A 13,147-nucleotide genomic window follows, 5' to 3' on the forward strand; every position below is an offset into this window, starting at 1 on the left:
AATGAAATGAGTTTTTAATCCTAAAACACTTTATAATAGTATAAATAAACGGTAAACTTAGCAACAATACGACTTCAGACTTTTTTTAACAATTTTACGTAATGCTTTTTAAATTAAAATTAGCTATTCTAAATATCTAACGTCTAAATTTAAATAAAAATAGGGCGCTGGAATAGAAAAGAAATAAATAAGGTTTAGGGGTTAAAAAAACGTTGCCAGTAATTTTGTAATTAATAATTTAAAATATGGAAATACGATGACACGAAAAAATTTATTATGGATTTTAATTTTTCTAAATGTGGGATTTGTAATCAAGGCTCAAACTTCAGGTACTAATTACTTGTATTAACTTTTTAGATAAAAAAAAAATAGTAAATAATTTGTGTTTCAGCTAGAATGAAACATTTTCTATAACGACAAAATTTGTTTTTAATTTTTGTAAAATTTTTTTTAACTAAATTAATTCAAATAATATTACTCTACTATCAAACTAAAATATTATTTTAATATAAATATTATTTTTTTAGGCAGTGGAGAAGAGTCGGATACCACATTGGAACCGTCAATGACAACAATCGATGCATTTCCAACAACACAGACATCATTTTTTGATGAGAGAACGATGCCCTCCTCATTATCATTTGACGAAACTACAATGATGGCAACTTTACTTCCTACAACAATTCCTATAATGGCAACACCAACTGTGCCTATAATGCCCACAAGTAAAGCTTTTTCTATTAAAATTTAAGTTTTTGTGCATTGTTTTATAATTGTTAATAATTTTAACAACTTGAATTTGTTTTGGTTTATTTTTCTTATTTTTAAATATAAGACAAGGCCACTTATCATGTCGGTGTTTATTGATTAACATTGAGCTACAACTTAAACATGAATTATTTAAACCAGTATTTAAAAATAAAGGGTCAGTTCAGTTTATACCTTATTTTATAATTCACTTAACAGTTAACTAAAACTTTTTAAGGTTCTCCTGTTACTGATGTAAAGACTTCAACTGGTGGTACTGAAACTGGTAAGTTTTTGTTAACATAAGTTACATTAACTCTCACCTTCTTAATTTAAAATATTGTATCATATTTAAATAAATGACAATATTTTTTGGTATTTAGCCACCACCTTGCCAACTGAAACACCACAAACCACAACTGTAATTGATGAAACCACTTTTGGTGAGTTTAGTGGATCGACTGATGAGCCTCAAACCACTTCCCAAACCAATACAAGCTCATTTACAACAACGGACAGTAGTGAACCGACTACATTTCAACCAACCACCAATAGTCAAGATGAAACTACAAATGATTTTGAAGGCAGTGGAACTGATTCTCCTGCAACAACAACTATGTTTTCTTCTGGTGTCAATACCACTGAAACTACGTCAATACAAACCACTGATGCAGACGTGGTAACATCTGAAGCAACCACCTCTGGTAATATAGGTACTGAAACCACACAAACACCAACTACTAATATAGTAACTAGTCAAGAATCGACAACAACCAGTGAAAACCAAACCACAAGCGGAATTAACGAAATAACGACTAATTCAATGTTTGAAGCTTCTGGCACAACTATGGACATGACAACAAGTGATTTTGTTACCAGCGCAACAGATGGTGTAATTTCTACCACAATATCCAGCGTCACACCAGAATTTCTTGTTTTTACAGGTATTGCCATGTATATATTATTACCATTGCATATGTCTGGCCACATGATACAAAACTATTGTGATTTGCTGTAATTAACATCAAATTTTTTTTATAGAGTTTGTACTGACAAGGTTTAGAAATGCAACTGATCCTGATTTCATTCAGAACTTAGAGCAAGCCTTTGCTTATATGTATGAAGAGGGTACAGCTCTCACAGCTCCAACTTCAAGAAAAAAAAGACAGGTTGAACCAGGTTTTGATGTCCAGGTACATATATCATTTTAGTTTAGGCTTTTTTATATTGAGCTGTTGTTAATATAGGACAGTTTAATTAAAATTTTATTTTTTTTGTATATCTTTGTTAACTCTACTAGTTTTACCCTAAATATATTAAGCCTCACATATTTTTTTATTTTTTTGTAAAGATCACTTCTATAAGCAATGGAGGGGAAAATAATTTGACAGTTTTTTCTGACCATATAGTAAGGGAAGATGGTACTCTACTAAATGGTGAAGTAGCTGCAGAAATTCTTAATGTTAATGCAACTGAAAATATTGTTGGAGAAGCTTTTAGAAATTTTAATATAAGTACTCCAACTAAAAGGCTGCAAGCAACAAGCAGGGTTGTTTCAACAACAAATTCTCCTACGACAACAACGAGTCAAGATAATGGAAATTCCACACAACCTGAAAATTCAACAGTAATGCAAACAGCAACCACTGGTCTTGTTACAACATTAGAAATTACTGCTACAACGGCAACAACAATACCAGATGTTTTTACTACAATAGGAATATCTACAACAATAGGTACACCCAACATGACTCAATCTGTTACTGAAACTACAGAAGAAATAAATACAGCCATAAATAATATTACAAGCACAACTCCTGAAACAACAGTCACACCGACTTCAGCAGAACAATTTCAAAATACAACAACTAGTAATTTGACTGTTGCTACAACTGTAGTTTCTACAGTAACAGATAGTAATACCACAAGTTTAGTTACTAGCCCATCCAATAACTTAACAACAAGTGACACTGTTACAAATAACACAAATGGCATATTCACCACAGCACAAGCTACCACAGATCAAGAACCCACAGCAACAACAACAATGGTTATTACTGCAGGTACTACTGTTGCAACAGCTGCTTTAACCCCAACGATGGCAGCTACAACTCAAATGGACAATACTACAGCAACAATGTTTGATAATCTAACATCTATAGCAACAATTGTGAATGTAACAACAGAATCCATGTTAACAACACCAACAGTGCAGGGTAATGTAACTACAGTTACAGTGCCCCCAACAATACCAACAACAACACAATTAGACAACTTAACAGCTACAACAACTAATGTAACTACATTTACAACCCCTTTAACAATTGAAACTACAACACAATTAGACAACTCAACAGCAACAACAACTAATGGAACTACATTTACAACTCCTTTAACAATAGGAACTACAACACAATTAGACAACTCAAACGCTACAACTACTAATGTAACTACATTTACAACTCCTTTAACAATGGAAACTACAACACAATTAGACAACTCAACAGCTACAACAAGTAATCTAACTACAGTTGCAATGCCTTCAACAATAGGAACTACAACACAATTAGACAATTCAACAGCCACAACAAGTAATGTAACTACAGTTACATCACCCTCAACAATAGAAACTACAACACAATTTGACAATTCAACAGCTACAACAACTAATGTTACTACAGTTGCAATGCAATCAACAATAACATCTACAACACAATTTGACAACTTAACAGCAACATCAACAGTCGCATTGCCTTCAACAATAGGAACTACAACACAATTTGACAATTCAACAGCCACAACAAGTAATGTAACTACAGTTACATCACCTTCAACAATAGAAACCACAACACAATTTGACAACTCAACAGCTTCTACAGCCACAATGTCAGCAACAATATTACCTACAACACAATTTGACAACTCAACAATAACATCAAACATCACAGAATCACCTTTAACAATAGTACAAACCACTACACCGATTACACAAACAACTCAAGAAACAACTGTTACTTCTACTACTACCACCATTGCACCAACTACTGAAGAAGATACATTACTTTCAACAGGTATGCTATCTGTAACAACGTAGAATTTATGGTTAATTTAATTTTTTCTGTTCGAAACTTATTTTTTATTTCACAGAGTTTCTGTTAGAAGTATTTCAAAATGCGTCGCTTTTAATTGCCAACATAACTGAAGGGTTAACAAACTTGTACAATTCCACCAGCGAAACTACTACTTCTAGGAGGAAAAGAGCAGTTGGTGAAGGGTGTGTTGTAACTGTAAGTGTTTTTTATTGTGTATCTATCATATCTTAAAGTGTGAAGGAGGTATTGTTGAATTTATGTTTGATTTTTGGGGATTTTATTTTATTATATTATTTCTTAATTATTATTTACTAAAATTGTTTATTAATGTTAAAGGTTGTAAGGGCTTTTAACAACCCAGAACAAATTCTAAATGTGATTGTTGACTACACTGTATGTTGTGATCGCAACAATCTAACTGTCACACAAGCTATTGAAAGGTTAGCCACTGTTTCTGCATCTGAATACATCATGCAATTAAATAATTCTGGAATTGGAGTGACAGAAATCGTAAGAATGACTTTCAGTGAAAATGGGTGCTCAGGATATAATGGAGTTTATGACGTTCAATTAGGTAAGGTGTTTTGTTACCCTAGCTGCCTATTTTTTTGGATTTGGTTTGTATAGGAATTTAGTTTTAATATAGTAAACATTTTCAAAAGTTAGGGTTATATAATAAAACTTTTAAAAAAAGATCAAGAGGTTTAAGAACAATTTTTTTTGTTAACATTCCAATTTTCTAATTTTATTGTTTACATGTTGAAGTTAAACATATAACATTATTATGGAATACTGATTTAAAAAAAAAATCTAAAATAGATCTTATATTCTGACAGATTTTACATTATTGGATAGCCCTGTCAATGTAACAACATCAATGTTTAGGGATTTATTTTCAGCATCATTAAGCAACACATATAATAGGGAATTGAATTTTAACAGCTACTTGCACCCTAGAAATTTAACATCAAACATAATAGTAAGTTTCAAACTTGTTTTTAAATTGAAAAAAAGTACTGGAATTGTTCGACTTTTACACGTTTATTTCAGCTTACAAATGCTTAGTGTAAATCATAGCTAATATTTTATGTTATTTTGTAGAAAAAATTAGTTAGCAATTTTTAAATAACTTTTGAAAATCTCCAATATTTCAATACAATATTTTTTTTTAGTGCATTACATCTAATGGAACTGAAGTAACTCTGTATTTCAATAATGTTAACCCTTTATTTATTACTGCGGCTTGGTCAATTGGAATTTTATCACATACACCATCTCTTAACTATTTAAACACAAATTTGAATATGAGTGGAATAGAAACAGAAAATCTTTCTCTTTTTAACCCCTCTGCTGACTGTGGAAATGTTACCGAATATATCAATTTTGGTTTGTTTTGGATTATTTGAAAATACTTTTGTCATTTAAAATTTGTGTAAACAAAGACAAATTTAATTTTGTATGTAAGCATCAAGCAGAAAATAAATGTCTATTGCTTTTCTTAGAAAGTTTTTAAAATGAATTAGAAATTTTTTTTTATAAAAGCATTTAAAAAGTTTGCAATCATAAAAGCATTGAAAAAAAAATTTGTTTGTTTTTGTTTTAACAAGCGTCAAACCAAATTTCTACATTTATTCATGATTTAAAGTTAATTTTATTATATTTCAGAATCTAGGGGTATATCAATACCAGTTGGCTCAGGGGTGACAAATCTTACATATTTGACCCGTTTGCAAATGAATCTATCTAATTCTTATATTGGCAATCGCGAAGATGATTTCTTAGTTCAAGACAATATTGATATTTGTTTTGACAACGGTTTTCGTGATATGAATGATCCGTTATCAACACTATTTACAGTATGTTGGATATTTTTTATTTATTTTAATTTTATTTTTTTAGCAGTGGCTATTGTGCATTTCGTAATTTACAAAATAATAGCAAAAATAGAAAAAATACAGAAAAAAGGACAGTAGAAATGTAACTTTGTTAAACATACACACATTACATGCTTTTTTTTAATCATTTTGTAAATTATTTAGGTTTGTGGCCTAAGAATTCAGACTGGTTGTCATTATACAATGAATGTATCAGCCACCAACAATATGGGAGCTGTGATTGCAGCTGAGGACATTGTGAATAGATTGTATGCAAATGATACCCTCCCATTACAAATTTTTGCAGTAAATTTTAACCAAATATTTCGAGTAACAGGTAATTTAAATTCTCATTTTTATTTATAGTTTTTTTCTTAGAAAGATAAATTTACCAATCATTTTACAAACTTTGTTTTCTCTGAAGCTCTGTTAAATTATAAGTTACCTAGAATTTATTTTAATTGATTATTTTTACTTTAGCTGCTGTTCCACCTTTGATAGTTGAAACTACAACAATGCAAACTGCAATGGTGATGCCAACAACAGCAACGACAATGATTATGCCACCAACAACAGCAACGACAATGATTATGCCACCAACAACAGCAACGACAATGATTATGCCACCAACAACAGCAACGACAATGACTATGCCACCAACAACAGCAACGACAATGACTATGCCACCAACAACAGCAACGACAACAGTTATGCCACCAACAACAACAATGATTACGCCAACAACAACAGCAACGACAACAACTATGCCACAAACAACAGCAACGACAACAGTTATGCCACCAACAACAACAATGATTATCCCAACAACAACAGCCACGACAACAATGGAGTCAACAACACCAACAACATTTACAATGATGACACCAGAAGCATTTGCAAACTGTACAAACTCAACAGCCGTTGTACAAATACCAGTACCAGTACTTTTTTCCTGGGTTATACCGGTTGTTGTTGTTTTGGCTGTCCTGTTGTTTATAGCGATATTGATTATCATATTATTACTCTGCTGTTGTGAAAAAAGGAAGCCTAAATCTATTAATGAAACCAAGGGCACAGAAACGGTACTGTTTAATTTTTTAAAAAAATTTATCATTTTTTTTATTTTCTTTCATCCAAATATGAGTTCTAGTTATTACACAGAAGTGTTGTTAGTTTATTTTGTATAAGGCATTGTTTTTTTCTTTTTAGATATTCGCACCAGCACCAATACTTCAAACACAAGTTCCTACAAATGATATTAAACAACCACCCAGACCGAATTCACTGGAACATTTCAGGTTTTTACAAGTTTTGTTACGTTAAGTATTATCAATATTCTATTTTGTGATAACACTTTAATCATTTTTGTTTTAATAATATGGAAACACTTTTGTCTGTTTCAAAGTCGATATTATATTTTGGGAGTACTTGTCATGTGATAAGAGGCATTTATTTAAACATATTGCCATGGGAATCGGTTTTAGATTATAACTTTTTGAAACACTTAAACAGTCTGGGAAATTTCAAGTGTCATTAACTTTTGTAAACTGAGACAAGGCCAATGACAAAACTTTTAAGCAGAAATGTGACTGATAAGCCTATAGATAATGTTTATTACAACACTGGTTTTAAATTAAATTTACCTGCAAAAAAATTACTATTATTTTTTTAAGTGACTATCATAGTGGAGATACACATACAACTATTGATGAACCAGTTAAAAAAGAAACATTGGAAATACAAAAACCACTACAAAGTAAATATTTCCTTTATATATCATTTTTTTATCTGTTACCCAAGTGCCTTAAAATTGACATCATGTCATGCATCATGTCACTGGTTAGGGTATTTTTTCAATATGTTATTACAGTAGCACCCTTGAATAAGGCGCTATAAATGGTAAGAACTCCTGCTTAGATAGCACTTAATTAGCAGCATAATTATCGGGCAATTATAATCTATATAATATCCTGAAATGCTAAAGGCAACTCGACACTGAGTCAGAGGAACTCATGTTACTCTATCTTTAGGTCACGCTTTCGAACTTCCCACACCGAGGATATATTCGAAAAAAACGTTTTAATTTTATTTTTTAACATTTTTTAGCTTTGACACCTTCACCTATTCTCAATGCAACAAATCCTAATGATTTATTTCCACAAGCAACATGGCTATCGACTACTTCACCAAATGATAACGAAAATCGGTTTAGGTCGTCGATTCACCCTATTTCTTTGCCTCCAATGAATCCCACTTCTGTTTCTGATCAAATAAGAGGAAATATGGTAAAATAAATTTTTTTTTAGTCTGTAATTAAAAAAATTGTGTTCCTAATTACTTTGGGTTAATTGTGTTTTAAGAAAATTTTAAAGTTACCTTCAAACATATTAAAAATTTTAATCATCTTTATTGACTTTTTGCAAGAAAATCACTTTTAATTAACATTTTGGGTAGAAAATTGTGTTTAATTACTTTATAATATAAACCCAAATGTTTTGTCATTTAAGACACCACAAGCCTTACGACAAAAAGGTGATATGGAAAGATTTAAAAACAAACAGAGATTAAAGAAACGAAATTCAATGAAACAACGTCACAAGTTAGGCCCAGGTAAAAAACTTATTTACTTAATTTACCTGAGGATTTAAAAAAAAAAATTCTTATAATTTGTATTGACATATTTTGTTTAAAAAAATAAAAAAATTTAAGAATGATTTTTTTTTACAGCTAAAAATTATTGTATTTTAAATTAGCATTATTCATGTCCCTGTTTTTCTTTAAATTCAAAGACACTTCTTTTCAATACTTTAATGTCCTATTTATTGTAAGGGTTTAAGCCTTTATATGTTTTACACACTACACTAAAATGACATATGTATTGTTAAACAGAAATGTTAAGTACACAATGTGTAAGTATGATTAAAAAGTTATCTTTGGAAAAATTTTCGAAAAATAAGTCGATTTTGAATGGTACTACGTAAATGTTTTTTTTAACATTTGATAAATTACTACAAAAAATGGCCCCAGTTTCTTATAAAACATAACATTGTATTGTCTCCTTATAAAACGTTCTTATGTTTATTTAGGCGTTTATGCCAACATTAATTTTTACCATACAACAAAACCATTAAAGGTCCTTTGTAATTATACTAAGCAACACAATGGTAAATTGACCTTAATGGTATTGTGTCTTTTAACAGATACTGACTTGCCCACTTCTATGGCTTATGATAAAGCACAGAGGAATGTTGATTCAGTGTTAAATCCACCCCAGCCCACTCTGTTTAATTTGCCCAAAAGGTCAGTATATATTTTTCTTTTTATAATTAAAATTTTTGAAATGTTGTTTTTTTAATGATTAAAAAATTTAATTTTTTCAATGGCAATTTTTTACTTTTTAATAGTATTATTTGTAGTGGTATTTTTGTTTAAATTTTATTGATTTTTTGCCAATAATTTATTTGTTAATTTTTTAAAATCAAGTTAATACCGTATCGTCCTTAATATTTTACAAAGACCTTACTTAAAAATAAATCCTGTTCAATGTCTTTAAAGGCTTTGATATTACGTAACAAATTAAAAGTGAACTGGACATATGAAGTGCATTATAATCCTATAATAATGCACTATATCGCCTATCCACGCCCTAATTTCTACCATTTACACGTAATATAGGGCATGCATAATTGAAAGATAATTGGTTTTTAAACGTGTACTCGAAACGATATTATCTACTTTCTATAAACATGGTTAACTCAGGTTATAAGTTTAAATGCATTTTACTGGTATTACGATTTTATCGTGTTTAATTATTCGGACTACTTTAAGGATTTAATTATTTAAACGTTTATTTATAATATGTTTAAGCGAATGTTTTTTATACACATCTTAACTGACTTTTTTCAAATTCATTCTAATTTAATCCTTTTAGTCTTTTACGCAACTTGTCTTTTATACAGCGACATTTTTTAAACTCAAATCACAATAACTATTATTATTTTTATTAATATACTAATGTTATAATAAAATGTTTATATTTAGTCGAAAAAGGCCACACAAGCGACAAGGTGAATTGGATTTAACTCGTCCCATAACCGATCCAAACCTCGACATTTTGTACAACGATTACACCCAGCCCCCGGGTAAATATCATCGCATTAACCCCAACCAACCTGACTATACTGACCCATCTGATAGTGACGTCATGACCCCAAAAGCCCCAGGTAAATATTTTTTTTTAAATTTAAAAATTGATTTTTTTTTGATTTTTTATGTTTTTAGTTTCTGGGGTACCCGATGAGGCGCGCGATACGATAAGGGGGTTATTGGACGATGCCTTTAGTCTTGTATCACCCAACAACACGAGAAATAATACAGTGGGTCCCTCCTTTCCAGCCCTAACCCCTGTTTTAGCAGTAAGCTTTTTTTTTTATAATTAGCGATATAACCCACAAAAAAATCGAAATTTAGTTTTTTTTTTAATCTGTTATTGATTTATTAGCATTTCTATATTTAATTGCGTTTTTTATTATTTTTTAGAACTTGAGTGGTATACATATGCCCCAATCACATGGTAGGGATAGTAAAACACCAAAGAAACGAAATATTGAAGATCCAAATAATGAAAATAATGTTTTATTTACTCGTCGGCAACCTCCCATCGTTCCTACAGGTAAAAACTAACCAAGTTTTTTTAATTTTTTTATAACTAATTTTTAAGGGATTTTTTTTTTAATAGCAAATTTTGGGTAACATATATTTTTGTTATTAAAATATTAGTAAAGTATTTTAATATCAAATTTTTTAGTTATGTTGTAATAAAAAACATTCTTTTATATATTTTACTTTACAGAATAATAACAGTTTTATAATAGGCATTTTTTTATTTGGAAGTCCTTCTAACATTGGCAACAAATATATTTTCAATTTAATAAATTTTCTAATGACCTTGCGGTTAAAAATGACTTTGCCTAAATCTCCGTAAAAAGTAATAAACCATTGTTACTATAAAGCCCAAATCCAACAAACTCAAGAGATACTAAAGCGTAATCTACTTGAGCCTACCAAGCGACAAATGTATTTTTATTGTCAAAAACTCTACGTAGAAAAAACAGCAAATCTCGTCATTAGGCTTATCGATAAATTTTTGTGCCTTTGTCCGGCTCGCTAATATGTTGACTCAGTGCCTTTGTGGTTGCGCGTCTTTAAAAATAGCTTGTTTTGATTTAGCAGATAACAATACAGCTTCCACTTACTCTTTGCCAGGCTCTCAAACGCCCAGCGGTAACCCGGTCTACATTACTCCCATTAAGAAAGTCAACGAGAACGGCTCAGGTAGGTCATCTAGTGGTTTAAATAAAATGGGTGTATAGTTAGTACTTTTTATTTTATACTGAGATAATTAACGTAGACTGTTTTTGTTGCTAAATATCGATATTTTTTTGGTGAAAATTGTTAGATCTTTTATGTATATAATTTTATATCTATTTTTAGTCATAATTTTTTTATAAAAAATTAAGTTAAAATTATTTTCTTTTATTAATCTGTTAGGTGATAGTGCAGTGTGGACTCCTTATCGTGCATTCGACAACGTTTCGAACTTAGAAAAAAATCAAACAAGTCCAAAACCCGCGTCACCGCGAGATGACGCGCGAGAGCAATTACCGCGCGAGGCTCACCCCTTTTCCATGGACTCGCCAGGCACAAACCGCGCCGAAATACCCTACCAAAGTACTCCGTCACTTGTGGACGAAAACGGTGGGGTTCGGCTGCCTTCGACCCCGCTTAACGGCAACCAAAATTTCCGATCTCCGCCTTTATCAGCTCGTAGTGATACAAGCTTAACGTCGGGAAGGTCCCGTGGGTCGAGCGCTCCTTTAGTGCAAGCTATTAGAGACGAGTTAGCGCGTTTGACTGGACAATCTACGCCCGTAGAGACGTTGTCTGATAACTCGCCGCCTAATTCACATAGGTAACGTATTGGAACGCGTCGTCTTATGTAAAAATATCTACTGCTGTGTTATCCTATTACAAATGAATTTGATAATAACCTTAACTAAATGAAGTTGTTATTAAATACTTAAAACTATTTATATTTTTGTATCGATATTTTTTGTGCTCTTTTTTTAGGTGCTATGTTACATTTTTATTACGATATCAGTACATTTTTATGTTATGGAATTAATTTTTTATCATGTCGTACAATACGTTTTAATTTATTTATTTTAAAAATGAAATGTTCCAAAGAATCAGATTAAATGTTTTTATATTTTAAGTATTAGTGATGTACTAGTTAGTGTTATGTTTTTTAACGTTTATGTATGTTGCAATGGTAAAAACTGTGGGTTATTTCTTAACTGTTTATAGTTTATGTTAATGCTGAATTTATCTTAAATATTGTGTACTTTTTTACCTGTAATTTTAACAATCAAGTATTTTTTTTATTTTTACACAAATTAGTCACTAATATATTGCTTTTATATGGTATTACACTGTAGTTAGTCGTACTTTTACTTTACACAAATAAAACTTACTTTACACAAATAATTTAACAACATTGGGTACTTTTAATATTGCTTTTGCACCTTTTATACACAATTTATATTACACAAGTATTTTTTTGTTGTTGGACCTAATTCAAAATGTACTACAATCTTACAAAAAAATTTTGTTGATAGCACATTTTTATTGCAAACTTATTTAATTTTTATAAATATTTTAAGTACTGTTGCTTTTTTTTGTTCGTACTGCTTATTGTCCAGTATTTATTGTTTTATTACCAAGCTTTTACTATTTTTATACACTTTTTTATATATTTAAAAAAATTCTACTAGTTTACACATTTCATATATACCCTCTTTTTCAGATGTTACACATTAAATTATTTTAGATTTGTAATAGATATCTTTTTGGTGAATGATAATGTTGCAAATCAATTTACTCTTTGTCAAAAAAATTGCATTTTAACTTATTGAGCACAATCGTTTTTTATTGACATTATTTATACACCTTTGGTTTGTAGTCACAAATGTAGCAACCAAATTTAGTTTTACTTGCGATAAAAAACACAATTTATCCAGTAGTTAATTTCTAGTAAACCAAATAAAACTATTTACTTTACTGTAAGTTCTTATTTTTTGTTTCTAATTTTTAACTTTGTGTCAAAAAGTTAGAAATTGTTCTCGTTTTTAAATCAAAAATTTTTAAATTGTACTAAATTTTACTACATTTTGATTTTAGGGTGAATTCATAGAGAGACAACCAACCCATCGATACTGGACCAGTAATTGTGGGCATGTTTTAACTATAAGATTGATAAACTAGACATAAAAATGCTATAACACAAACTGTTCACTTTTATAAAGCAAAGATTTTTTAAATGTATTGAATTTTACTACATTTGTTTTTAGGTTCGATCCATTGAGACGCAACCCA

At 30.3% G+C, this 13,147-nt stretch overlaps 1 protein-coding gene across 2 annotated transcripts; it reads left to right on the forward strand.

Moving 5' to 3' along the window:
- The first annotated feature begins 172 nt into the window (after window positions 1-172).
- Window positions 173-13,011, forward strand: LOC145752745 (uncharacterized). 2 transcript variants are annotated; one of them, XM_082569076.1, is made up of 24 exons: window positions 173-329; window positions 528-725; window positions 986-1,033; window positions 1,131-1,691; window positions 1,789-1,940; window positions 2,099-3,818; window positions 3,895-4,034; window positions 4,176-4,413; window positions 4,676-4,818; window positions 5,012-5,225; window positions 5,505-5,695; window positions 5,879-6,050; window positions 6,194-6,795; window positions 6,923-7,011; window positions 7,387-7,469; window positions 7,820-7,998; window positions 8,221-8,323; window positions 8,914-9,013; window positions 9,755-9,936; window positions 9,995-10,128; window positions 10,253-10,385; window positions 10,943-11,047; window positions 11,264-11,684; window positions 12,953-13,011. In XM_082569076.1, exons 1-24 carry the CDS (start codon window positions 257-259, stop codon window positions 12,963-12,965), a joined length of 5,994 nt encoding a protein of 1,997 aa, XP_082425202.1. In that variant the 5' UTR covers window positions 173-256; the 3' UTR covers window positions 12,966-13,011. The 2 variants fall into 2 exon arrangements, with proteins under 2 accessions (XP_082425202.1, XP_082425203.1); XM_082569077.1 differs by having other exon boundaries at window positions 10,946-11,047.
- Window positions 13,012-13,147: the final 136 nt, after the last annotated feature.

Source organism: Corella eumyota, chromosome 5, assembly GCF_963082875.1.
Source record: "Corella eumyota chromosome 5, kaCorEumy4.1, whole genome shotgun sequence".
NCBI lineage: Eukaryota > Metazoa > Chordata > Ascidiacea > Phlebobranchia > Corellidae > Corella > Corella eumyota.